At 42.3% G+C, this 24,341-nt stretch overlaps 2 protein-coding genes across 4 annotated transcripts in view; one reads left to right on the plus strand and one right to left on the minus strand.

The window, feature by feature from the left end:
* The window catches only part of ds (dachsous cadherin-related 1), a 221,045-nt gene that overhangs the window by 55,582 nt on the left and 141,122 nt on the right, over nt 1-24,341 (plus strand). For both annotated transcript variants that reach the window (XM_070209030.1, XM_032438176.2), the window contains exon 2: nt 22,944-22,983. The gene's annotated coding sequence lies outside the window, so the exon portion shown is untranslated. The remainder of the gene's footprint in view (nt 1-22,943; nt 22,984-24,341) is intronic.
* On the minus strand, nt 8,655-23,905 carry GABA-B-R3 (gamma-aminobutyric acid type B receptor subunit 3). 2 transcript variants are annotated; one of them, XM_032438178.2, is made up of 11 exons: nt 23,745-23,905; nt 17,772-18,603; nt 16,723-16,866; nt 15,381-15,656; nt 15,070-15,321; nt 13,894-14,211; nt 13,526-13,827; nt 13,300-13,438; nt 11,859-12,134; nt 10,917-11,235; nt 8,655-10,855 (listed from the first exon to the last, which is right to left on the minus strand). In XM_032438178.2, exons 2-11 carry the CDS (start codon nt 18,315-18,317, stop codon nt 9,543-9,545), a joined length of 3,885 nt encoding a protein of 1,294 aa, XP_032294069.1. In that variant the 5' UTR covers nt 18,318-18,603; nt 23,745-23,905; the 3' UTR covers nt 8,655-9,542. The 2 variants fall into 2 exon arrangements, with proteins under 2 accessions (XP_032294069.1, XP_032294068.1); XM_032438177.2 differs by having other exon boundaries at nt 23,732-23,905.

Below are 24,341 nucleotides of genomic sequence, written 5' to 3' on the forward strand. Positions count from 1 at the left end.
ATGAAATACTACATCAAATAGCTTTCAATCGTCGTAAATTGCGATTTTGTGTGCCCAAACAGAAAAATATAATTTTCTGCTATTTATAACATAATTTATGGGGTATACAAAATTATTTTTATATTGTCAGATTTATTTAATAAACATTGCGTTGTGTGCTTTAAAGTGCGGCTCCATAAAAAATGTTTAGAAGTGCTTACGAGAGTTGGTTTTATGTACAAAATGCACATATGTGATAATTTCATTTGCGCAGCTGCTCAAATAATATCAAAACATGAGCACACACATAAACACACACACAAACGTAGACACACCGGCACACACACATAACGACCCGCACTCATATCGAGCTAATAAAATTTTAATGAAATTACGAGCACATTCTCTTGGCATGTCTCCAGCTCCAGTTCCAGTTTTAGCTGCAGCTCCCACTCTGACACTGACTCTGCTCCAAACGACCTTCGACCCTTCATAATAATCACGGCTGCTGCCAAAAAAATATATATATAAATATAATTTTATGTGTTCTACGTGTGCACGGCAGCAACTAAACTGTGGCATTAAAGGAGCTATTAGCTCCTGGTTTTTGTGTCCTTGTCATTGGCCGCTTCATAGCCCATTCGCGGTCCAACCGAGAATAGGCGTACATATTTCGCGTGTGTGTGTGTGTGTGTGGTCGTGTGCGTGCATTAATATTGCATTGCCTCATTTTCATACTTTTAAATGATGCGCATCGCTTAATTAAAAGTGAACTTTAAATCGCGTATGGTTAGTTGAGGGAGGGCTCCAAAACCTAGACGAGGAAGGGGATGCACTTGGCTGCGGAGTCTGCACTTGAAGTGACTTCTTGTCGCTTAATTGCCAAAAGGAGCGCTGCACAAGTTTTGATTAAAAGTTGCGTTTGGCTGCCAGATTACGCATACGTCGCGTACGCCAAGCCAAAAAGTTTTACGCCAACAGAATACAACGTGTAGCCGCCTCTAATTAAAAGACATTTGAATACCCTGTAATCGTGATAGGAAAAATGTTTTCTTAGTGTGCTATTATTTCTTGATGCAAGCAGCCGATTTGAAAGTGTATGAGAGCTGATGTGTAAAATTTGGCCAGTAGATTTCTTTTGTACTATATGCAGATTATGTTATTATTAAATAATGAACAACTTCGACTCAATGTTTGTTATTTAACAATACTAATTATATTTAGAAATTAACAATTATCAATGTCAGAGAAAATAAGAGATAATAATAGCTATCGATAATCAAAGTCATCTAATCAAAATAATCTATCAATTTATTTGATGCATTGAAGCATAAAAATGTAGTCTTAAAAATTAAGAAAATCTATTCGATATCTATATGCAGTTTAAATACTTTTAACATATAAGAATTGTGTATCGATAGTTTTCATGAAGTTTTAAGCGATAGTATCGCCATTGTTAATAAGGCATTCGTGCACATTGAATTCAAATTGTTGGATATCTTCGTTTGCATATGTGAGATTTGTGCTTCTGTTACTGCTGCAGGGTAACTGCTAGTCATGTTGATTTATGCTCATTATAGTTGCCAAGGGGCCAAAGGGCGCTTCTGGCTGCTGCAATTACGTATTTCTTGCGCTTACCCACTTTTGTTCTTGTTTGTTGTTGTTGTTGGCGTCAATGAAAATATTTATCAAGTCATCGCAGCAAGAACTGCATTCGACTTGCTGCAGGTTACGCATACGCCGTGTGTGCTGAGCTCATTTTATGTCTGTGTCAGTGTCAAGTGCTGTTGGCATAGAGGTTACTTAGCTTAACTGAAAAGTTAAATGAAGCGCAGCTACCGAAACTTTCCCACTGCGTTTGACACGCCTACCCTTTGTTCTCTTCGCTCAGCTTTCAACTCCAGCTCCAGCCTGAGCTACTCCCTGTCTATCTGTTTGCATGTCCATGCTTTTGTCGGCGCGTCAGATTCGCATTTGGCATTAATTAAAATTTCAGCGCCCGCAAATTAATGATGCTGCTGCCGGCCAATGCGAGGCGATTGAGCTGAATTTAATGTGCCGTCAGGCTGGGATTTAATGTGTACCAATATTAATGCCTCGCTGAGCAAGCAGAAGGTGATTGGACGGGCGCGGCTCGCCTGGAGTGGGCCAATGTAGCACAATGACAGGCCAGAGGACAGTTGGGCAAACACTCTTGTGGCACGGACACGGACACGGGCTCGGGCCCAGGACTGGGCATCTAATGACCGCACGGCTCGTTTGCTTCATTTGCAGTGCAATGGATGCACAACCGCAAATCAAATACAGACAAATGGTAAAGAGGGTGCCAGTGCGGGCGAATTTTAGGCTGTCAGCCAGGTAACAAAATTGGCCGAAATGAGCTTGAACTGTGCTCAGTTATTTGTTCGCCGAGGCTAGAATTTCGGCTCGCCTCTTTTCGATTGTCTGCAACGTTTGCGTCCCAGAAATGTTGCCTAGAATTGGCAGCCTTCGCAAAGCAGTTCAAACATTGACTAAGGAATGGAAAAGAGAAAAGAGTGCACGGTTAGCAGCTACCCTGTAGCTAGTTGTAGCCTTGCTGCGGGCAAGCCTGGGGTACACCCGCTATTATCCTATGTGGACATAGGTCGAAATTCCCCAAACCTCATAACTCGCTAAATTCTCATCCGATTTTCACGAGGTTTGGCTCTTCATTCATGGTTTGGCCTCTAGATCAATTTGGCATCTAAATCTGGCAACATATTTCTGGGTCAAAATTCTTGTAAAAATCATACCCTCAAATATCCTATAGCTCTAAATTTCCCACTGGCATAACTCGGTCAAAACTCAACCAATTTCATAAAGTTTAGCTTTTTGGTCATGGTTTGACCTCTAGAGGCGATGCCGTTTATACTCGCTAATATTCATATAAAATCTTTAGTAATTATACTTAAAGAGTTACTGAAAAAAATTGCCTAAGTACTAAACGAGATTTTAAATCAAAATAAAATGTGAATTCAATAGGAATCTAGTTTTCTCTAATGTGACAAACTGGAACTTCCATTCGTTAATCGAATAGGGGGCCAATATTTATTTTTTGCCTGTAGCCAAGACAAAGATGCCTTGTATATAAAAGCATGACAGAGCATAATAAAACTGGCATTGCCATCAATTACAATTGCAGCTGACAATCAACACCAGCGCCCAGACACATCCACATCCCCAACCACATCCACAGGAATGCATATTACTGTAGACATGTACGAAGTGCAGTTGGCATTTCTCTGGCTGCCTGTGCACATATGTATAGATGTGTCTATCCTTTTATCCTTGCGTTTGCAGTTTTGTGTTATTTTGTGGTTCATTTATTTTTTGAAGCACAAAATCAACGCACGTTGTCGCAACTTTGCATTCAGTTTACACATAGTCAATAAACCCAGACGCTGGCACGTATGCGCGAGACATTGTTATTGTGTGCTGCCCCGCCGCGTTTCTCAAGCTAGCCGCTACCCCGCCCCTGAAGCCGTTGCCTCGGCACACTTTCCAGCGCTTGTGGCAGCTTGTCGAAATTAATCATTTGGGCTGGCAGGCCGCAATGCTGCCAGCGTCGATGCTTTCGCTTTTATACCCTATAGTTATACCCTATAGTATATAGGGTAGACAAGCTCAACACATTTGCCATGAGAGCTTTAACTTAGCTTAAAACTTTATACAGGGTATCTGCTAGTCTTGCACAGCTAGCGTGTGCTCTCTACCTTGGCAATCAGTTCTAAGATACTCGCGGCAACATTCTCTTTCGCTTTACCAGCGCATATGTCGCTGTCGCTGTTGCTACTTCCGTTTCCGCTGCTAGTTGTTAGCTTTAGCTCAGGACGCGTCCTTTTCTGCAGTATGTCAACAGCATTATGTTATATACATACTCAACATACACTCACACATGTTGTGTATGTGTGCGATTTGCTCGGCTGGTATTCCACTCGCGTAATTTCCCATGGTATTTTTACGCATCTGAACATTTGAGTGCATCTGTTCGCGCCCAGACCAAACCCAAACCCAATCCCCCATCCGCAACATTTTCCCTGCTGTCACCGTCAGTTGTCGCGACAATTTGCGACTCGCTCAACTCCTTTTCATTTGCCTTCTGGCTCTGAAATCAACAACTTGTCCCTGTTGCTGTCTCTTTCGCAGCATTCTCTCTCTCGTCTGCAGCACTCATCTTCAATGTAATAACCTGTAAGTTTGTCTGCTTCATACCGGAGCAGCTTTTAAAATCTCCCACGCACATATGCTGATTGTTTCTGTGTGCATTTTTGAACAGTGCTGTCAGCTTTTGGGGCTTGTCAAAAAATATCTAGGTTTAAGCGGCAAGAGATGAAAAAACCGCTAAATTTTATCTAAAATCTAAAAAAAAAAAGCAGAAAAGTCTAAGATGTTGTTATGTAATTTATAGCCTAATTGTATATAACATTTATTTATGCATTTTTTGTTTCTTCGATGTCGAATCGAACACTAATTCTGATTAGGAAAAACGTATTAACAATTTTATTGGGAAATTATCGATAACTATTGGTGCCATGCCATCGATAAATTAAAAAATTATGCTTCATCCAAAGTTATTTTTGTGTATTACCCACTCTGTTTTAGTCTCATTTATTTGATTTAAGTATGAACTGCGAACGTAAAATAAAACACATTCTGGCTATTTTTTACATTTCTGCCGCTATAAAAAAGCAGAATAACCGTGCTTTTTATGAGCAGCATTTGCCTGAGTCATGATAATGTCATGCGATTGTTCTGTGTAGCAATCTCTGCGTGAGACTCTGTCACACGGATTGTCTCAAATGCTGTCGCATATTCTTCGCCAGCGATTTGGCTGTGGCACTTGAAACGTCAATCATGGACTCAGTCGCTCAGAAATCCGTTTTCCGCTTGTCAATTGCCGATTGAATTGAACTCCTTCCCCGCCAGCTACCCATTCCTATTCCCGCTTAAAGACATTTAATGCTTGTCGTCTGATAACCAATTAGAACACCTTTCGTTTCGATAATCCTCAACAGCTTTTCAGACATCCTCTCGTGCTGCTCACCAATTAAAAGTGTGTGCTCGAAAATTGTTCAACTGCATGTTTTCACGCCTCATTAGGCCCTGCGAGGGTGGGTTAGGGGAGAGGGGAAGTTGCCAGCTAACCAAATATGCGAACATATATTTTCTCATTTGTCGTGGCGCGCCACAAATGGAAAGTCGATGAGCAACTTTTTAGCAACATTTTCGCATTTTCCAAAAATATTTTTTACCCATTTGTCGACGTCTGTTGCTTTCTTGCTTTTCTATTTGCTTTTTTTTTAATTTTATTTTTGTCTGGTTCTTCTGGTTGAACTCGCTTCTTTTGAGCTACGGGCCATGCATTGGCAGGCAAATTTATTGGCAAATTGGGAGCACAGTGCTTTTCCTTCTGTGCTCCACTCGATGGGTGGGCCAAAAGCAAAAGGCAAAGCCAAATTGTTGCTCCTCAAGCAGCAGAACTAATGTATGTGTGCGTGGGTGTCTGTGTGGGCTTGTGTGTGCAGCTGGGTGTGGGACTGGGACTGTGTATAGAGATGTGTGTGAAAAGCACTTGAGTGTATTTTTTACAGCTTGTCATGCCCTTTGCTGCAGTCAAGTATTTTAATTTTGTTACGAAATGTGTTACGCTTTAAGAGAGACGAGTTCTAACTTTTAAGGTTGTATTGCTTCAGAGCTGACTTTCTACATTAAAGTGTATATTGCTTCATCTGGAAGAAATATATAAATTAGGATTTCTGCTATTAAAGTGGCTAAGGAGATCAAACAACTCATTTGTAAACCATAAACTAACCCTAAGAAAAGCGAAATGCGTAAACTTCACCAATTAATCTGTTTGAAAAACTTTTTTATTTTAAAAACTAGCTAGTTTAGAATGCTTTTTATATTTTGTTTATGGTATTTGATTGATTTTGAACATTATTTATTTTTTTCGTTTACAAACTTGTGGTTTAATTTGGTTTCTTTGACATTTTTTAAAAACAAAATAAATATATATGTATGTAAATCGTTTTCATTTTCGATTACAATCGACTTCAAATGGGGTTTGATTATAAGAAACGCCGGTTAAAATTAGTTTATGGAAGTTGTTAATAAACACAATACCGCAAATGTTGCCAGGCCTATGTCTGCAAGGGTATTTGGTATTCGGCATTTGGCACATGCCGCTTCATACTTGTTGTTTATGTTATTTTTATTGATTGAAAATAACTTAGTGCCGCTTTATGTGTTGTACTGTTGAGCTGGGAATGGGAAGGCAGCACGAAATAAACTCGACCAGTTTATGCCAAAGGTATGTAAATAAAGTGAAGACACGACGTGCCTCAGTCTTTTACCTGGACGCGACGGGTACTTGTACTTGGAATAGAGGCAACTGCTCAACTGGGAACTGAGGAACTGGTAACCCGGGAGTAACTGCCCCTGGGCATTGTATGCAGCTTTAATTTATTGAGCGTCTTGCGATAATCTTTAACATAATCCGATGTGAATGTGTAGTGAGCCTCCACAGAGGAGGGAAGACAGACACTGGCTGAGTGAAGGGAAAGAGGACAGGAACAGCTTCTGTACAAGTGCCTACCAAGCAGCTGCTAATTAAGTGCGCCGAGTTTGGGTTCTTTAACATTAATGAGCTGCATTTGAGGGTCGTCCGGGACAATGGGTGCCCGCAACGAGCAAGAATTTTGTGGCCTCGTTCCCCGACTGAGGGCGGGCGGGCCAAAGTGCAGACCGGGGGCGTGGCTGCCTCATTTGTCACCGGCTCGTTTATAAGGTCGCATTTTTATTCATTTGTATTTTGGGTTTTGCTCCGCATAACTGGACCATATTAATTAGCTTGATTAAAATGAATATTTGCGCAAGTATTTTATTTTTATTTTTTGTTTGCTGTCGCCAGCTGCTGCCAAAAAGGAAAAGCCGCACACAAACGCACACACACAATAAATAAACACTTCTTGGCTATTGTTCTCAATGTGACAGGCGCCGGCCCTAGGTACTTCATGGTCCATGTACCGCTGTAATAAACCAAATGTAAGACTTACCAAACTGCTCGGTTTTATTGATGCGGCACACGCGACGTATGCGCAATGTGTGGCCGAGGAAAACAGCCGGTGACTGGCTGACGGGGCGATGGGAGTGGAAAGAGGGGAGGGGAATGAACGGAAGGCGTGCCTGGTAGCGACGTGTCGGCGAGATAAATCTTCATGCCGCATCCAAGCCATTGCGAAATGGAGCCATGAAAAATGTGTTTTGTTTTTACGAGCATAAAGATAAATTCACACGATCCGGCTGCGGGAGTTCGAGCTCGAGAGCAGGTCGACCAGGTCAGCACCGTTTCAGTTGTTGGCCTGTGGAGCGTCTTGGTATTTCGTTGATGCGATTTTATTTATTTATTTATAGTAACAAATTGCAATGTCAACTTAATCACCGAACTCTATTAGTTTCGGCTCTTTGTTTCTGCTGCTAATACTGTTGCTGCCTTCGCGGCCATTCTGGCTATTATTCTGCCGGAAATGAACGTGAATGCGTTGAGCAGCGGCAATCTTGTCCGTTTTCTCAATGTGTTTTTCTTTTGTTGGCTTTTTAAATTAATATATATATATAACTTATATTCCTAGATTTAAGTAATTTGTCTATAACTTATCGATATTATTTTTGATAAATTATCAATTTTGGTTGAAAAGTTATCAATTTGTGTCACAAAAGTTTGCTCTGCTTAAAATTTAATTTATGAAAAAATAGGACGTAATTTTCGGTATATTACTGATTTTTATCGATAAGTTATAATAACTAGTTGATTTTATTTGTTATATATTATCGGGTTTTGTGGATAAGTTAGCGAAAAAGCTTGAAAACTGAAAGTCTAGTTTGCCGATAAACTTGTCTGTATTGCTCGGAAGAAAAATAAATAAACAAATTAGCAGATTCTGAGTCACGAGCTTGGTGACAATGTTTTAATGCCTGCTGCATGTGTTAACACATTCAAACTGAATTAATGCAAACGGAGCGTTAAATAACGGCAAAGTTCGCAGATAGTTATATAGCCTTTGAGAACACAGCCGCACTTATGTAGGCGAAGAAAAGCGGATGCTGTTGGACAACTTAACGAGGCATTGCGGCATTTGGCATATGGTTTATGGAATACATGTTCCTCATCATGACTGTTGCTGGAGTTGGGTGGATGAAACAATTTGTTGGATGGTTTGCTCATTTTAGGCTCAGCGCTAAGCCATATTTTTAAGGGAAACTCATTTTTTGTCGAGGATTATGCTAGCTCTGAATTAATTTAACAATTTAATAATAAAAGGAAATTTAGAACAAATAATTTAACTTAGTTTCAAGCTAAGAATTGAAATATTGTTGCAACAAGACGCTTTCAATGATTTTAAACATGTCGGAAATTGCCTTAGACTAAATTGCAGTACACAATATATTAGCTTTTTTCTAGCTTGTTTGCCAATTTTAGCTTCTTCAAGTCTGGCAGCACTGCTCGACAGCACGGCCATGCTGCGGGTAGGCAAACTTATTTTTCGGCTCTATAGAAAGTAATTTCTCTTTGTTTTCGCTCGCAGGCTCGCCCCTCTCCATGCCACGCCCTCTTAGACTAGCCACCCAATAAAACAAGTTAATTAATTAATCATTATTTTTTTTGGCATGGCTGTTCTGCTTTTTGTTGTTGTTTATTGACTTAATGCCGCATCGCATCGATAGTGGACTCTTGTGTGTGGGGTAGTGTGTGCGGCGAAGTTCGGGTTCAAGGATTACAATGCTAAAACTTAGTCACTTATGCTAGGGTTTCCATTGAGCAGGCTACCAATTATTACGACTACCAACTACAGCTACGGCTACAACAGAGTTTTTATTTTATTTATTTATTTATTTATATTTTTTTTTTGGTGAGACGCATCGTAAGGTGTCGGTTTTTGCTTAAAAGTGGGCGGTTCGAGCACCGTCTGCTAATTAATCATAGATTGTTTTTGGACTTAGCCTATATATTATAGTATTGCTTATGGGATACCGTAGATGGGCACAACCACCTCATAGACGAAAACTTTATTACTCTTTGGCACAAGGGAACATCAAACTTATGCTAAAACAGAGACGGAAACGGAAGTGGTAATGGAAGTGGAAGTGGTGTTTACTAACGTTTTGTGCAACTAATGCAGCAAAGTCCTCTACTTAGCCTATGAAGAGCAAAAATTCTAGAATGAGCTTAGGTCGAATCACATTATGGGTTTTAGGAAGAGCCTGGTGGAGGGGAGAGAAGGGGTATTCAAGTAGGAAACTCGTGACTAGCTACTTGTAGAAGGATTACGCGTATCGTAACTTATCCTAATGCGTTTGATTGCTTTAAGCCGATGATTGGTCAGTTGCACACGCGCGCGCTCTTTTCCCTGGCTGGAGGAGGACGTGGCGGGCGCGTGTTTGAAAATAATTGCTTGGTGTTCACATCTAATTGACAAGGATTTGGGCGGAAAATGTTGGGTGGGCGTGTGTGTGTGTGTGTGTGTTTGTTTGAACTTACAATATTAATCAAGACCGTTTGTTGCTGCCGCTGGCATCGGCGGCATCGGCATCGGTTGCTCCTCCTGCGAGTCCAGCGAGAGTCGCGACTTGGCCGCCGTCTCCATGGACTTCCAGGTGCCGCCGCTGGTCGCCTGCTGCAGCGATATGCGCGGTATTGACTTGCAGCTGCCCGCCAGTGTAGATGCCTCCGAGCCGACACGATCCTCGGACTCGGCCAGAGCGCTCAGGCTGCAGGTGGGCGGCAGAATGCGATGCGGAAAGCGCGGAGAGCCACGGACGCGCTCCCTCAAACTGGGCGCCGGCTGTGCCAGCGAGGGACGCCGACTATTGGGCAACTGAAAGTTGACCTTGGTCTCGGGCAGCTTAACGTACTTGCCGCCGCTCGCATTCGGCTCCTGCTGCTGCATATCGAAGCGCTCACCGCAAATGGTGGGTATGGGCAAAAAGTTGGGATCCTTGGTCAAATGATCGAGATGTGTGCCGCTCTTGGTCAGCGAGCCACGGTGTATTGGCTGCAGATGTGCACCGTTGGCGCCACTTTCAACCGCTTCCAAGCTGTTGTTGCCCTCAACTCCTAAAGGATTCGCATTGCTGTAGATGGCATTGCAGGAGGCTGTCTGCGAGGAGGGTATCAGCCGTGTGAAGAGGCCCATGTGCGACTTAAAGGCTGCCTTCAGACCCTTCTGATCCGCCAGACTGGCCGTGGAGCCCTTGTTGCTGCTTGTGGTGCGTGAAAAGATGCCACGCAAACGATCGATAAGTCCAGTTTTCGCCTCGGTAGCCTGCTGATGGGCCAACCGGAGATTGAACAGATCCTGTGCCGGCAGGCAGGCCTCCTCCAGCTGCGGCTGTGAGGCAAAGGTCACGGAACGTCTCATCGGTATCTGCATATACTCTGCCGATGGCCAGCTGGCGCGTGGTATTACTGGTGGCAAAACGGAGAGCAACAGATTTGGCAGAATGCCCGAAATGCTGGGCGTGCGCGACTTGGCATTCCCCGCCCCAGCCCCAGCCGCTGCTGCAGTCGTCGCCTGTGAGATGCCGCTGGTCACAGTCAGCTCGGGCTTCAGAAGACCATGTCCGGCTAGCAGTGATGTGGAGGAGGAGGTGTTCGTTGAAGCCGTGCCCAGGCCGGACTCCAGCATGCGTTCCAACTTGCGTATTTCCGCATCGAGCGCCTGTATTTCCTTCTTGTAGACGCGATTCTGAACCTCGACGCGATACTGCAGCTCCCGGCGATCATCGAGGACAAAGCGACGTGTATTACACTCCATCTTGAGGCCCATGCTGTGTATCACAGGATCGATGATATCGTCTGCGGAGTAGAACATTATGAAAATCCTCCAATCTGGGCGACTTGCAGGTCGCACACTTACTGCGTGCCCAAATGTCGTGCAGCTTGGGTATGAAGAGCAGGCAAAGTGTCGCCGTTGTCGAGCTTAAAATCAGCCCTGTTATCGTGAGAAAAGCAAGCGTTACGCGCTCCGATATCAAATTGGCCAGCACGACAACAATGGCACTGGTAATGACAACACTGTAGACCGATACGCCTATATACTGGGAGTCGTTTAGGGCGGCTATCTTCACGTGACGCGTCTCCCAGGCCATGTACACGCCCACCACCAGAAGCAGACCTTTATAGGCATACAGCACGCCCAGCCAGGTTTGGGTGTGCTGCGAGCGACAAACCTCAACCTATCGTTGAATGGCAAACGAAAAGGCACTCATGTTTAGGGGGCGGAGGAGTAGTTCCAACATAGATGTGGGCGTCAATTTACAAAGCTGAGTCTGTCAAGAGACATCAGCGAGTGCTCTAGTCGTCAGTGCCCGACTAGGAGATGCCCTACACTATCTATGTAACCTCGGGGCTTATAGTCCTAGCTGTATGCAATTTTCTATACGATCTCTCCGATCTGAATGAAATTTTCTATAGGAGAACCTACATACCTAGTTCTTCTACATTCCGAGTTATTCGTAAGAGAATGTGTATCAAAATTGATGTTTGTCGATGTTACTTACGATGTGAGAATATATCTTAAATTGGGTATAGGAGAATTCATTTCTCAAAGTTGAACTCTTGAGCTTTTGTAGTGCCCGAGATCGGAGCACAGACAGACAGACGGACTCGGAAATCGTCATCCTTTTCAAAAATATAAAATCGAGCTTAAGATGATTTCTTCTGTCTGTAAGATACATTTGCACATAAGCAGTATACCCTCTTTTATCAATTTTCAATAGGCATAGGGTATAAAAACAAGGCATTTAAATGGAACAAGGATTAGGCACAGGAGTTGGAGTAGGAGATGTACAAGACTAACCTGCGGCTGGTAGACAACGCTTCGATCAATGGCGCTGATTTCGAGTGTCAAATTATGCAAATGCCTTTCCATGGGATCGGCAACGACCCACAAGGTGACGAGCAGGGCATCGACAAGCAACAGGCCGCACACGAGTAGTATTAGCTGAATGTCCTGCAGCATTTTATCCTTAAACACGCTGCCGGTGCGTGTGAAGATGCGGTGCACCCGATATGTTTTCGCAAACATTGAACCAAATGCCAATGAGAAACCAGCCGAGAGCAGATACACGCGTGCCTAGAGGGCGGGATGAGGATGAGAGACAAAGAGTATAGGCATAAGCTGGTTTCAGGTTGTGAAAGTGTGTGTGTGCATGTGTGTGTTTGTGTTTTTCTGCTCCTAAACAAGTCATCAATGGGCTATGTAACAGGCTAAAGAACAACAACAGACGAGGACTCCAAGGAGGCATTCTCAAATTTATGCAAAATAAAGAATATCACAAAAGTTGTGAATTTACGTGTCCGTGTCATGTGTTTGCCGTTGTTAGCTATATCCCACCCCGCATATCACCCACATTTCATATACCCAAACTCAGGGCATTACATGTGCCAAAAACAACAACATGCCCAACATGTAGCACACTCTGAATTTCCCTCGAGTCGCATTTTTGACGGTAGGCTGGCAAAAAAAAGGAAAACAAACAAACCAAAAAAAAAAAAACGCAATGCCGATGACAAGCGCATCAAATTGGACTTTATGATCCCGGCCGTAGAGCTCGTCTAGCCCAAAGTGCGCGGTAAAGTTAAAGATTTATTAAGCTTGGCAAAAAGATTTGGCTTTAAAAATGCAGCTATTTATGGCGCAGCCGCACACACAGTCCAACAATCCAACAACTCAACAACTTTCATAAATAAAATAAGCAAAAGTACTTAAACCAAGAGTCTTAGGTTAAGAGATACCCTGTCAAACGATACCCTTCATCAATCCATGCAAGCTAGACTCAGACTAAGGTTGTAGTTCAAATCAAAACTGATGCATCCCAGAAAGATTTAGGAAGCCAAACACAATAAAAAGTTTTCCTCGAAGTTCCTACTTGCTGGGATGTATGGAAAACCCACTGTGTTTATTATTCCTTTCTTATTGGGACTTAGACTCTTTGACTTTGAAATACAGCTGCGCTGTATGACTTGACTGTTATTGTTGGGTTTTTCGGTCTGTTATGCTCACACTGCTTGAAGCCAAATGGTTTTACTGGGTATATAACAAACACATGAGAGCGACGTGAAAGTTGCGCTGAAACTGAAAGTCATATTTGATGGGGCGAAACTGTAGGTGGTATTGTGTGTGTATGTCCCCCTTTTGAACTCCCACTTGGAGGCTGTATTGCTTGCATAACCGAAACTCAAACAAAGGCTCGCAGAGAGAAACTGCCAGAGTGCCTGGCAGACACTTGAGAACTCACCGTGCAAACCGTGGCAAAGGAGTCGACCGCCGAGGGCAGCGTTGAGTGGTCCAGCCCCAACAGTATGACGGTGGCATAAACGAAGATGCAACCCACAGCGGTAATGTTGCTCAGCTTCGGGCTGGAAAGTTTAATTGCTCTGTGGAGATGGAGAGATGTTCAGGTCGTTCGAGCAACTGGGACGGGGCCGCATTGAGTGTGGACTGAGACAAGGCTTGACACTTACTTGAGCTTGCGGAAGTGCAGATTGAAGGCGAGAAACGCAATGGCCAGCGCAATGCCCACGCTGGACAACGTCGCGATGGTATAGAAGGCCAGCGGTGCGATGGTCGCCACGCGCAGCTTAAACACCCGCTTGGCGATGGGCACCTGCCCGCTGTGCCACTTGACCGGTCGACAGCGCGGACAGCGAAAGTCCAGGGCATCCGTGGCCGGATAGTAGAGTGCTACCGGCTCTAGCAGGCCGCGTTGTATCTGATAGAAGGCGGTGGTGCCCACGCGATCTGGACCACTAAACGAGACCGGACCCTGTCGGTGCCATAAAAGTGGTCGGGTGGGTGGGTTAGTCAACCAGGCGGGTCGTCATCCACTTACCGATACGCCCAGAAAGTGAAGCTTTCCGAGCTGCTGCAGGAACTCCCAGGCCATGTCGCTGCGCGTATAATCGAAGCCATCCAGCTTGGACTTTGCCGCATTCTGGCGCCAGTGCGTCTCGGCGGCGCGCAAGGCCAACGCAATGGCCCACACAGCATCGTAGGTTTGGGGCGCATACCGCGATATCGCATCCGGTAGATGATGACTGGCAGTGCCACGCCTCTGGCGCGACCGCAGATCCGCTTGTGGTGCCGCCGGCTCCTGGTTGTGAAACTGTGCAAATTGTTTACGCAGCTGCGAGTTGAACATGTGATTGTTCTATATAGAAATGCAAAATTGCAACGATTAAATCGACCGCTCATCATCAACTATACGAGCCGAACCACAGCCGACCCCTCCCCTTCGCCATGCCCCCGTCAAACGTAATGAGATTGCCAGCTCATTATGCGCCGCCGATTTCATGGCTGGCACTAAAACGATAATAAAAACCATTTTTATCATTGCCTCGGGTCCACTTCGAATCAAATGTAGCATTTCATTTGGGCTCTGCGCGTGGGGAGCTGGCAGCTGGATCTGGCCTCGTGCCGGATTTGTGTTAATGTTATGTCTTCATTCCATTCGAAAAAAAAAACCCATCGAGCTCTATGGCTTGTAATCTTGTTTGGCGTTCGCTTAAAGGTTAATATGTGTTTAATTTCTTGTTTTAGCCTGTACCCATTGAGGATGGCTAAGTAAAAGGGTATATGTTGTATGTAGCCGGAAATGCCCGACTATGAGACTATGATTCTTCTTCCCTTGATGTCAGTCAATTAGTGCGAAATACATTTTGTATCTTCGGTGCTTAAATAGTAAAGCCAAAATTTATATCTTTAAAACCTTTTCAAATTTTAAGGAAACATTAAGATATATGTGCAATTAGTAAAATATTCTCGAGCTGTCTTTCTTCTACAAGAAAATACTTCTCACAAAAAAAAAAAACATAATTTAAAAATCGATACTTATCGATTTCTTGTTAAGTGTTTAGGGACGGACATTGAATGTCTTATAATCGAATTTATCCCGAATTTTAATATATTATCTATAAATTTTGGACTATACTATATATTTCTCAAACATCTGCAAAATCGTGCTGGTTCGTGTTACACAAAGAGAAAACTAATCGTTGTCTTCGCTTACCAGTCCGCTGTAGCTGACATTGTTGCCCACAATGCTGTTGTGTGTGGAGACGACAATAAGATTCTCGACGGCCAGCTGCAGCTCATGCTTTGTGCAGGGTGTCTGCTGATCGGTCCACCAGGGTGCACCCATGCTCTCGTGCAATATCCAGGCATAGTCGGCGCCAAACATTCGCAGTCTGTAGGCTTCGCAGAGTATCTGCGGTGCCAGCTCCTGTGAGAAGCTGCCAATGATGATGCGTGTGTCCGTCTCCTGCGTGGCAAAACAACATATTGGCCACTTTTTAACCCAGCACGTTAATCGACGCTTACCCTGAGGAGCAGCAGCTGCTCCTTGAAATCGGTGGCCGCAAATGTGATTGTTGCCGCGCATGAGATGTTCGCTGCCTCCAGTTCGGTGACCAGATTGTTGACCGCTAGCGAGTGCACCTCCTCGTTCTGTGAGAATGTTGTCACCGTGCCCCAGCCAAAGCGCCGGATGAACGCGATCCGCGCCGGATTGTGCGACGAGTCCGGCGCAACTGTGCGATAGAAGTAGGGAAATTCCCGTCTGTCGCTCAGCGCCGGCGATGTCGAGCCAAAGGAGACCTATAATCAAGAGCCAGTTAGCAAGTCAAGCAATTGTTACGTGCCACCTCGTGGCACTTACGCCCCCGCTGCCTGCATGTGGCAGACAAAGTTTTGTGCCACGCATGTGTGCGCCCCAAAGTTTCGGCCCATTTAGTCGCCACATACGCGACTCAGGCAGCCGAAAACTGAACTTCAAAGGCCACAACTCGGCATTTGCATGCAGCGCGCTTCCCACTGAATATATGTTGCCCCTTCCCCACCCCCACACACACACTCCTCTGACAGTCAACCCACCCGCTCAAAAAACACAACCATATTTACGCATTTCTTGTCTAATAACACGGGTCTACGGAATTATGAACTTTTTATGGCAGCTTCATAACATTTTATGAGTTTATTTAACTTGCTTGGATTAAATAATGAGTACAACATAAAACTATGTATTTCGATTTCACTTTAAATAAAATTGAGAACTTTAAGGTCTTAAAAACAAGAAAACACACTGACCATAATGTTAGGAATACATTTAGATTCCATTCGGAACTAATTCCAAGGTCTATAACAAAAATGAACCTTGGCACAGTGAAGAAAAAGTCTAAGGATCGAGCCCCCATAAAGACCAAATATTCTTACCTTTTCTTCACTTGAATATGCTACCTTAACTGCTGCACATAAATCACACTAAAAGTAAACAAATTAAAAATATGGCTATCTGCGGCACAGCAAAGGGTATACAAATAGGTACATTAGAAATATTTCCAGCTCAACCGAATTAAAGGCTCTCCCTGTGCTGTTGAGCAGCAAAAACATGTGGCTTGGGAAACAAAATGAATGTTGCCTGTTTATAAATGCCAGAAAGAAAATTGTGCTGTCTAGTGTAATTTGTAGAAGGCTGTTTATTTGAGCGCGGAAATGTTTATTGGCTGCCTTTTGAGTTTAGCTTTCGTGGTATTTATGCTAATCGAGTGAGTTTCCTTTCGGCACGTGAGTTGATTAAATTTTTGAGTAATAGCCTCAGCATATTTGCATATTTTAATCAGCGTACCACCTGAAAACCAGTAGAGCCTGATTGAGCTGAACTTACCTGGACAATGTTCCAGTAGGGCACCACCTTGGCCAGGCTTTCGGTTACCTCCGAGCAGGCGGAGCCCAGCAGCATCATCATGCGTGTCGAGGGCTGCGTATAGATGGCATGAAAGAAACGATCCACGCCCACGCCGGGATCACACTGCAGTCGAAGATGTAAAACGGAAAGGTGTAAGCAGCACCGAGTGGGGTTAACTTAAGGAGTAGCTGCTGGAGCAACAGCAGCAGCAACAGCCATAAAAGAAATCGCGCGTCAAGATGGCGCAATAAACATTTTTAAAATGTCGACTTTCAAGTTTTGATAGGAGATGCCGACGCCCAGATATGAGGCGATTCCGAGCGACTCCAAGTCTCGCTCCGTGTGTCTCCAAGTGCCATCAAATCGCGGCCCGCAACCCGCGCCCGCCTCCAACCCGGTTACCGTTGCCGCTGCTGCTGCTGCTGTTCGCAATAAAAATCAAGTAAAAAAATCATGATGCAGTCGGATGAAACCGACTGCGAAATACACTGTTCACGATTAAAACGCAACTATCGGCAAATGCAAAGAAACCTTCTTGTGATTCTTAAACAACTTAAATTGTTAAACTGAACAAAAGTTACTGTTAAACTCTATTTTAAGTTTAGGTTGCTTAGGTTGCGTTCACGGTGTTTAAAGAAGTTTTAAATGACTCTCAAACTGTGTAAGTCAAAGACTGTGTCTTAAGACATAATTCCCTTTAGTTGGTTAGTGACTTTCAAACCGTAGTTGGCTTCCATACTGTGGCTCTTAAACTATTATCGAACGTATTAAATTTGTCCAACCCAAAGTAAAGAGTTTTCAGCTGCGAATTTATAACCAAAACAGACAAACCAAATAAGCTCCTTAACACTATTCAAACAGAGTATAAAAAAACGTTGATGACAAATTTCTTTTTAGCTGCTTGCCCCCTGCTGCTCCTGGTGCTGCGCTTGCAGATTTTTCTTATTAAGTTTTAATGTTGCACGCGCCACTAAATGAAATTTCAATTTGGTAATGGAAAGACGAACCCAACTGTGGGCGACACTCACCTGCGTATCGTTGGTGACCAGCTCGAGGGTATAGCCGGGCAGCAACTGCTTGCGGTTGATGTGCTCCACGGCCATGGTGGCCGCGCCCAGTTCGCTTAGACCGTCCGGCCGCGGGCCGCGCTTGGTGGACAGCTCAAACAGACCGAGCAGCACGATTTTGCCATGATTGCGCTGGATCTCAGCGTGCGACATGCGACGTTCGCTCTCGAACACCTGATTCACCTTCAAATAGCGCTGCTGCTGCCAGCTGCTCAGATTGGCGGCCAAAGCCGTGTTCGCCGTGATGGTCGGCAAATTGCTGTGCGAATTGAGACGCTGTCGCCGCTTGACTTTCGGCCCATTGCCACCGAATGCGGCACGTTGCTGTGTCTCGCTGTCTGGCAGCTGCAGTGCCTGTAGCTCGGCGGACGACTCCATACCGGCGGCAGCCAGGCCAAGCGCCAGCAACGCGGTCAACAGCAGCAGCAGCCGCTGGCGCTGGCCATTTGGGCTCGAACTCACGTGAATTATGCGCATACCGTTTTGGCTAAATGGCCACTGGCCCATTAATCAGCCCAGCATTTGAATTCCGCTATCTCTCGCACGGATGTACGTGGCAATAAACAATGTTTGTCCAGGCGCCGTTTATTTATATATATATATATATATATATATATATAGCTCTATCTATTGCTCTTTTATGTAGACACTTGGCGCACTTCAGCTCTTCGTTTCTGCGTTCTGTATTTGGCGTCAATTTTATCGCCTTTTTATTGGCCTCACTTTTGGTCTCATTTTGTTTGCCTGACCATTTGCCTGGCCGCCATTTATCTGTTCTCGCACTGGGCACACACTGTAAAGGGAATGTGGCTCATAAAAATATGCACCCACGCGCCCCTACCCTTTGCCCTTTCCTCTGCCCGCCAGCAATCTCTGGCACTTGCAAATGAACAAAAAACAACAAAACGAAACAATTGCCAGTTGGCCTGTTGGCAGTTGAGAAAGGATTAAGTCTTCGATGAAATGAAAATAGCCACACACCCATCACACATTCACAGACAAACACACACACACACCCTTTAGATACACACACACACACTCAAATACACACACACGTGGCTATCAAGGCTATCGTGAAATGCCAAAGCCATAGACTTTTGTTCAGATTGTCGAGTTGTTTTGTTGTTGCTGCCATTTGTGCCCTTTAAATGGAGTACATGCATTTTCTCATGTTATATGTAAGGCAAATTGGATTCTTATAACAAAACGTATATATATTTTTGCTAGTTATGTAAACTAAACTTTTACTAAAGCTGGCTTGTCGAGATGGTTATAGTTATTATATATATTTTATTTTTTTATAGAACAATCGGCTAAAAACAAAAGTTTCTTCAAGTTTTCAAAAATGTGTTCTTTAAAGGTTTATCTGAGGGCGAGATTTGCTCAGAAAACAAAGACATGTTTTCGATAATTATCGAAAGCGCGATATCTGTTTTACGAATTGAACGTCTCTTGCACACCCGTAACCCTCTTTAGATCGACTTATGTTACATACATGTGCCCCTTCATGATATCCTTTCTTAAGCCTTTGTCTTCAGCTTTAAGGTAGTGTTTTTTGATTTTAAACCTATGGCCACATAAAGTATTTATCGCTTAGTTTAGCGTTTGTTTGCTGCATTAATTGATGCCCATTCAGCTCAGACTTCGAACTACAACTCAGGAGAGCTTGTGTCTATCGAAAACTCAATTCCTGGTGTGTGGCTTGTGGTGCGTCGTCCTTTGAGGATTGTTGCCCTTGATTCGTTATTTTTTGTTTTGCTTGTCAGGCTGCCGAGAATTTTACCAGTGCATAAACCCTGTGGTCGAGATCTCTATGACAACTACAAGAGACTGCTGCACACGTTCGCTCGGATGTCTTGATAAATAGGCGTGGTTGGAGTCCTTTGCGGTAGCTGGCTACAAAAAGCTTTTCAAGTGCTCCAGGGATAATTGAAATGAATCTCGAACTACCTGTGGCTCAAAAAAAAAAAACCTTACCAAAAGAAACTTTGTTCTACAATTGAATTGGTTGTTTGTTTAATTAAATGTAATTAGGGCTGTTTTTTTGTTTAAATGTTTTCTGGCATTGCGCTAAGCTTTCCAATGCCAACGACCCAAAAAGTTCTATTGTCTGACTTTAAATCAACACTGAAGGGATTTTATGAGAGTAAAGCAGTTATTTTCCAACACTAACTTTGCAAGTTTACAGTTTAGAAATGGAATAGAAGGTTGTTAGAAAGACTAGAAAGTGCAGATTAAGATAAATTAAGAACAGATAATACTGCCTAAGAATACAGCTGCAAATACCCTTAGGATTTGGTATCATTCTATTGACAACACTAAATGAATTTTATATGAATAAAGAAGTATTTTTCAACATTAGTCGGTTAAGAAATACAACTGAAGTTGATCGGAAATTGGTCAAGAGAGTGAATATATTTTATAAGAACAAAGCTGCTTTTGATTTCTGAATGCAGTCATGAATACCCTAAGGATTTGGTATAAGTGCATTTAATTTTTATATTCATTTTATGCTTTTATTTATTTATTTTTTAACCTTAACACCGTTTTTATATTGTATGTTTAAGTTAAAGTTTGATTTTAATTGCAATTATAATTTGTTTGTTTGAATAGACATAAATTTGTAAAGTTTGCTTAAGGAAGCTTTGAGGGCAGCTTTGAATAACTTGTATATTTTGCTTAAAAAGTGATTGCCATTTACTTTTTATGACTTTTTAGCTTGAAATTTAATAAAATCTCAATTCTATTTATTTTTTACTGTAGATAGATTTTTTAAGGTTAGGCAGCTGTGAATGCCCTGTAAGAGACGTGCTTTCTACCCGTTTACTTTGCATATTTTGTTTGTAATTTTACTATTGAACTTTTATAACATTTCTTAGACTTTTCCAAGCTTTCTGTGTTCATGATTGTTAAAAGGACTATACTGGCTGTCTGCTAGAGTATTTAGTTTTCGGCTATTGTAGCTGGTTTTTTTACCATTTTTTGCGTCTGTTTTTGCTGTCGATGGTTGCCTTTTGCTCATTGCCCATTGCCCATTGCCAGTTGCCAGTTGCCAGTTAGCCCATTGCCATTATTTTTTATGCTAATGGCAAAACATTTTGCGCTTTCATTTCGAGGCTTTTGGGCTACTTTTGAGCATCACGCGCCACAGATTTCTGTGTATGCACGTATGCATAATTGTTTCGAGATTACTAAAAACACACACACACGCACACACACCCACACGCACGCACACAAATACAAAACAGGGCGCTTTCTTGCGTTACGTTTCGGTTAGTTTTCTCGAAACGAGAAACGCGCATTTTTTGCCGTGTCCTTAAAATAACTTTTTGGCCCATTTTGTTTCTTGGCTTTTGTTTTGCCTTTCGTTAGCTTCGCATTGCATGTTGAGTTCTCCATTTGCCAGGCAGCAGCACCGCAGCGGCAGCACAGCAGCAGCACAGTGGCAGCAGCGGAGCGTTTCTCTCGCCCTCACATATAACTGTACATCATTTAAAGCCTTTGACAAGACTTTAATACACATGTCGCTGGCGTCGCCTAAAGTTTGGCGCAACTTGACATTTGCCCCACTGTGCAGGCGCGCACACATTGCCACTGCCCGCACTCTGCCACTTCCCCCAACCTCTCCCCGCCCCCACTTGTTGTTGGTGCATGTCAGCGGGCTACTTGTAGTTACATTTCATACATTTTACATTTTTATTTTATGCTTTCTGCTTTCTGCTCGTTCTCTTCTTTCTTTCTATTATTCTGCCATATTTCACAATTGTTGCCGTGGTATTTAAACCTGCACTTATTTATGGGCATGCAAGCGTGTGAGTTTACCACAGTCGCCCCCCGTCTGCCACCCCACCGCCCACCACTCGCCCGCTTCCCCTGGGCTCTGTTGCTGTTGTTGTGCTTGACATAAATTATGCAAACTGCTGCCTGCATTTGTAATTGTGATTACATTTTTCTAGCTTTGCTCATGTGTGCGTGTGCGTCTGTGTGCGCGTGTGTGTGCGTGTGTGTGCGTGTGTGTGCGTATGCTTCGCTTGTGCAGTTCGTTGGCATTTCTTGCAGGCGAATCACGAAGGCAGCTGCTCGAAATTGAGCTGCCCAAGTGCATTCTTATGCACTTGAATCTGCTGAATAGTTGATGCGATTTGTTATGCACGTTTTTTCACTGCTTCTACTTGGCCAAACACACACGCACACACACAGACACTCACGAAGACATTTATTATTCCAAAAGCAACACAAAAACCGGATTTACACTGGCATAACCACAATATAAAATAAAATAAGCAGAAAATATTATACATACATATATATATATATTGTGTATATATATTAAATCACATTGAATTCGAGCTTTCTCATGTGACCTCTCCTGTGTCGTTGCGGCACTTCTTGGCTATAATATAGTATTTATATTATCGTCTTTCTGCATATTTGAGCGCTCAAAAGCCAAGAAACTGAAAGCCATATTCAATTTATACAAAATTAGCTTTATATGTTGCTTTTATTTAGCTCTGGGCTTACTGAAAGGCTTTAAGACAGTTTTTCAGTATTTATAGATATGTATTTGTAAATATATATACACAACTTATTACCAACTACAAACTCTAAATAAGTTGAGCACCCATTATTGGGTCCATATTTCCCATTACTGCCTTTTCAATTTATGTTCTATACTTTTAAAGATGCTTGATAAATTAAATAAACCAACAACAGAGCTGTGAGTTCTTAAATCAATTCCGGCCCAAATACTGTGCTAAAAATTGTTGCCCCAAAAAGTATGCTATGTAAATTTATGTGAATTTGATATGCAAGTGACAGTCATATCATTGGTGGATTAGGTTATAAAAAGTTTATTGGATGGTTAAAATTTACAACACTGGTTAAATAAGAAGAATATGAACAATGTTTCGACATGGAGTACAAACCATGAATAATAATAAATATCATATATATTGAGTCATGTGTTCATTGAATGTTCTTTGAGCTCAATTAAAATTCAGAACGTGCTTGATGTCTACGATAATGCAATTCGTTTTGACTTAAACGAATTCAAATGAATCCCCAATAAAATCTCTGTAGGCTAAGATGTTTCTCTTGGCATTATTTAATTGAAAAACATTTTTATATTTGCAGAACATGTTGGCATTGGGCAAGACTTAAGCTCAACAGTCGGGTATGTACAATTCTATCTTCACTTTGTATGATTAAAAACAATGTTAATTATAATTTGTATTTCGAATTGCTTGCTCTGTTTTTGTTTCATTTACGCTTGAGTTAAAGCTTGAGTTGCGTATGCAAAATTGCATTATTCTTTAAACAGTTTTGGCTTTTGAAATGCTTCAAGCCTTGGCTTATGAATTATGGCACTCAATTTATTATGAATTTGTGTTGTGGTCATTTCTATAATTAGCATAATTATTATTATTTTTAATATTACTAATCATCTTATTATTTTTATTATTATTATTACGTATATTATAATAATAAAATTTAATATATTTGATACTATTAATGTTTCTTATTAGTATTTTTAATTTTATGAATAATGTTATGATAACTATTATAACCAGTATTATTATTATTATTTGTATATGAATTTGTATTATTCTATTATTTATTATTATCGAATTTATCATCATTATTATTATTGTTATAATTATAATTGTAATACATTTTATTATTACTATCCTTATTATTCTTATATTTTTATAATTTACTTTACCTTTTGTATTATTATTATAAATAATTTTGTATTAAATTATTAATTATTACTTTTTATGTTAATAGTTTATTTAACAAGCTTTTAAGCATAATTTACAAATTTTGTTTCCGCACTTCATTTATATTTTTAATAGCCCCAACACAATATTACGTATACGCCCCCAAACACATCGCACACATATTTTGATGAAAGCACTCACACAATTTTCTTACAATTATTATTAATTGCATAAAATACGCAAATTAACTTTTGTGCGTAAATTGTTTCTTAATTTTCCGTTGGCTAGCGGTCGGTCAGGGGTCGGGGGGGAAGTGAACGGCCCCGAAAAGTTGGTGCGCGTTGGATTCACGAGGCGAGGCGCACGCGATGAGCTCCAGACCGCAACTGTTGTCGGCAATTGAATGCGCGCCGCTTTTCTGATAAAACGGCAAATTGAAGAAGCATTGCGATTGATGTCAATCTGATTGAAGGATGCTGCTGCTGCGCTGCCGTTCAATGCAAAATGGTCCAACAATTTCAATCGGCTTTCAATGCTCTCACCGCATTGCGCAGGCGTTGCAAAAAAGGCGCCAAAATTCATTCATGAAAAGCAACAGCTTCCGCTCGAGAATGTCTGTGTGTGTGCACGCGAGTGTGTATTGCCGTGGCAATAAGCAACAAGCTGGCGCAAAACTTGCGCTTGGGAAATTCAAAAAACGTGCCAAACAACTTTAACTTTAAATTATGCAAATTAATGCCCAACATGGAAACTAAATAATTTGCAACTGTCTTAATGAAAAATTCATTTATTATTGTACAGCCAGCAGCAG

The sequence above is a fragment of the Drosophila virilis genome, chromosome 4 (genome assembly GCF_030788295.1).
Source record: "Drosophila virilis strain 15010-1051.87 chromosome 4, Dvir_AGI_RSII-ME, whole genome shotgun sequence".
NCBI classification, from domain to species: Eukaryota; Metazoa; Arthropoda; class Insecta; order Diptera; family Drosophilidae; genus Drosophila; species Drosophila virilis.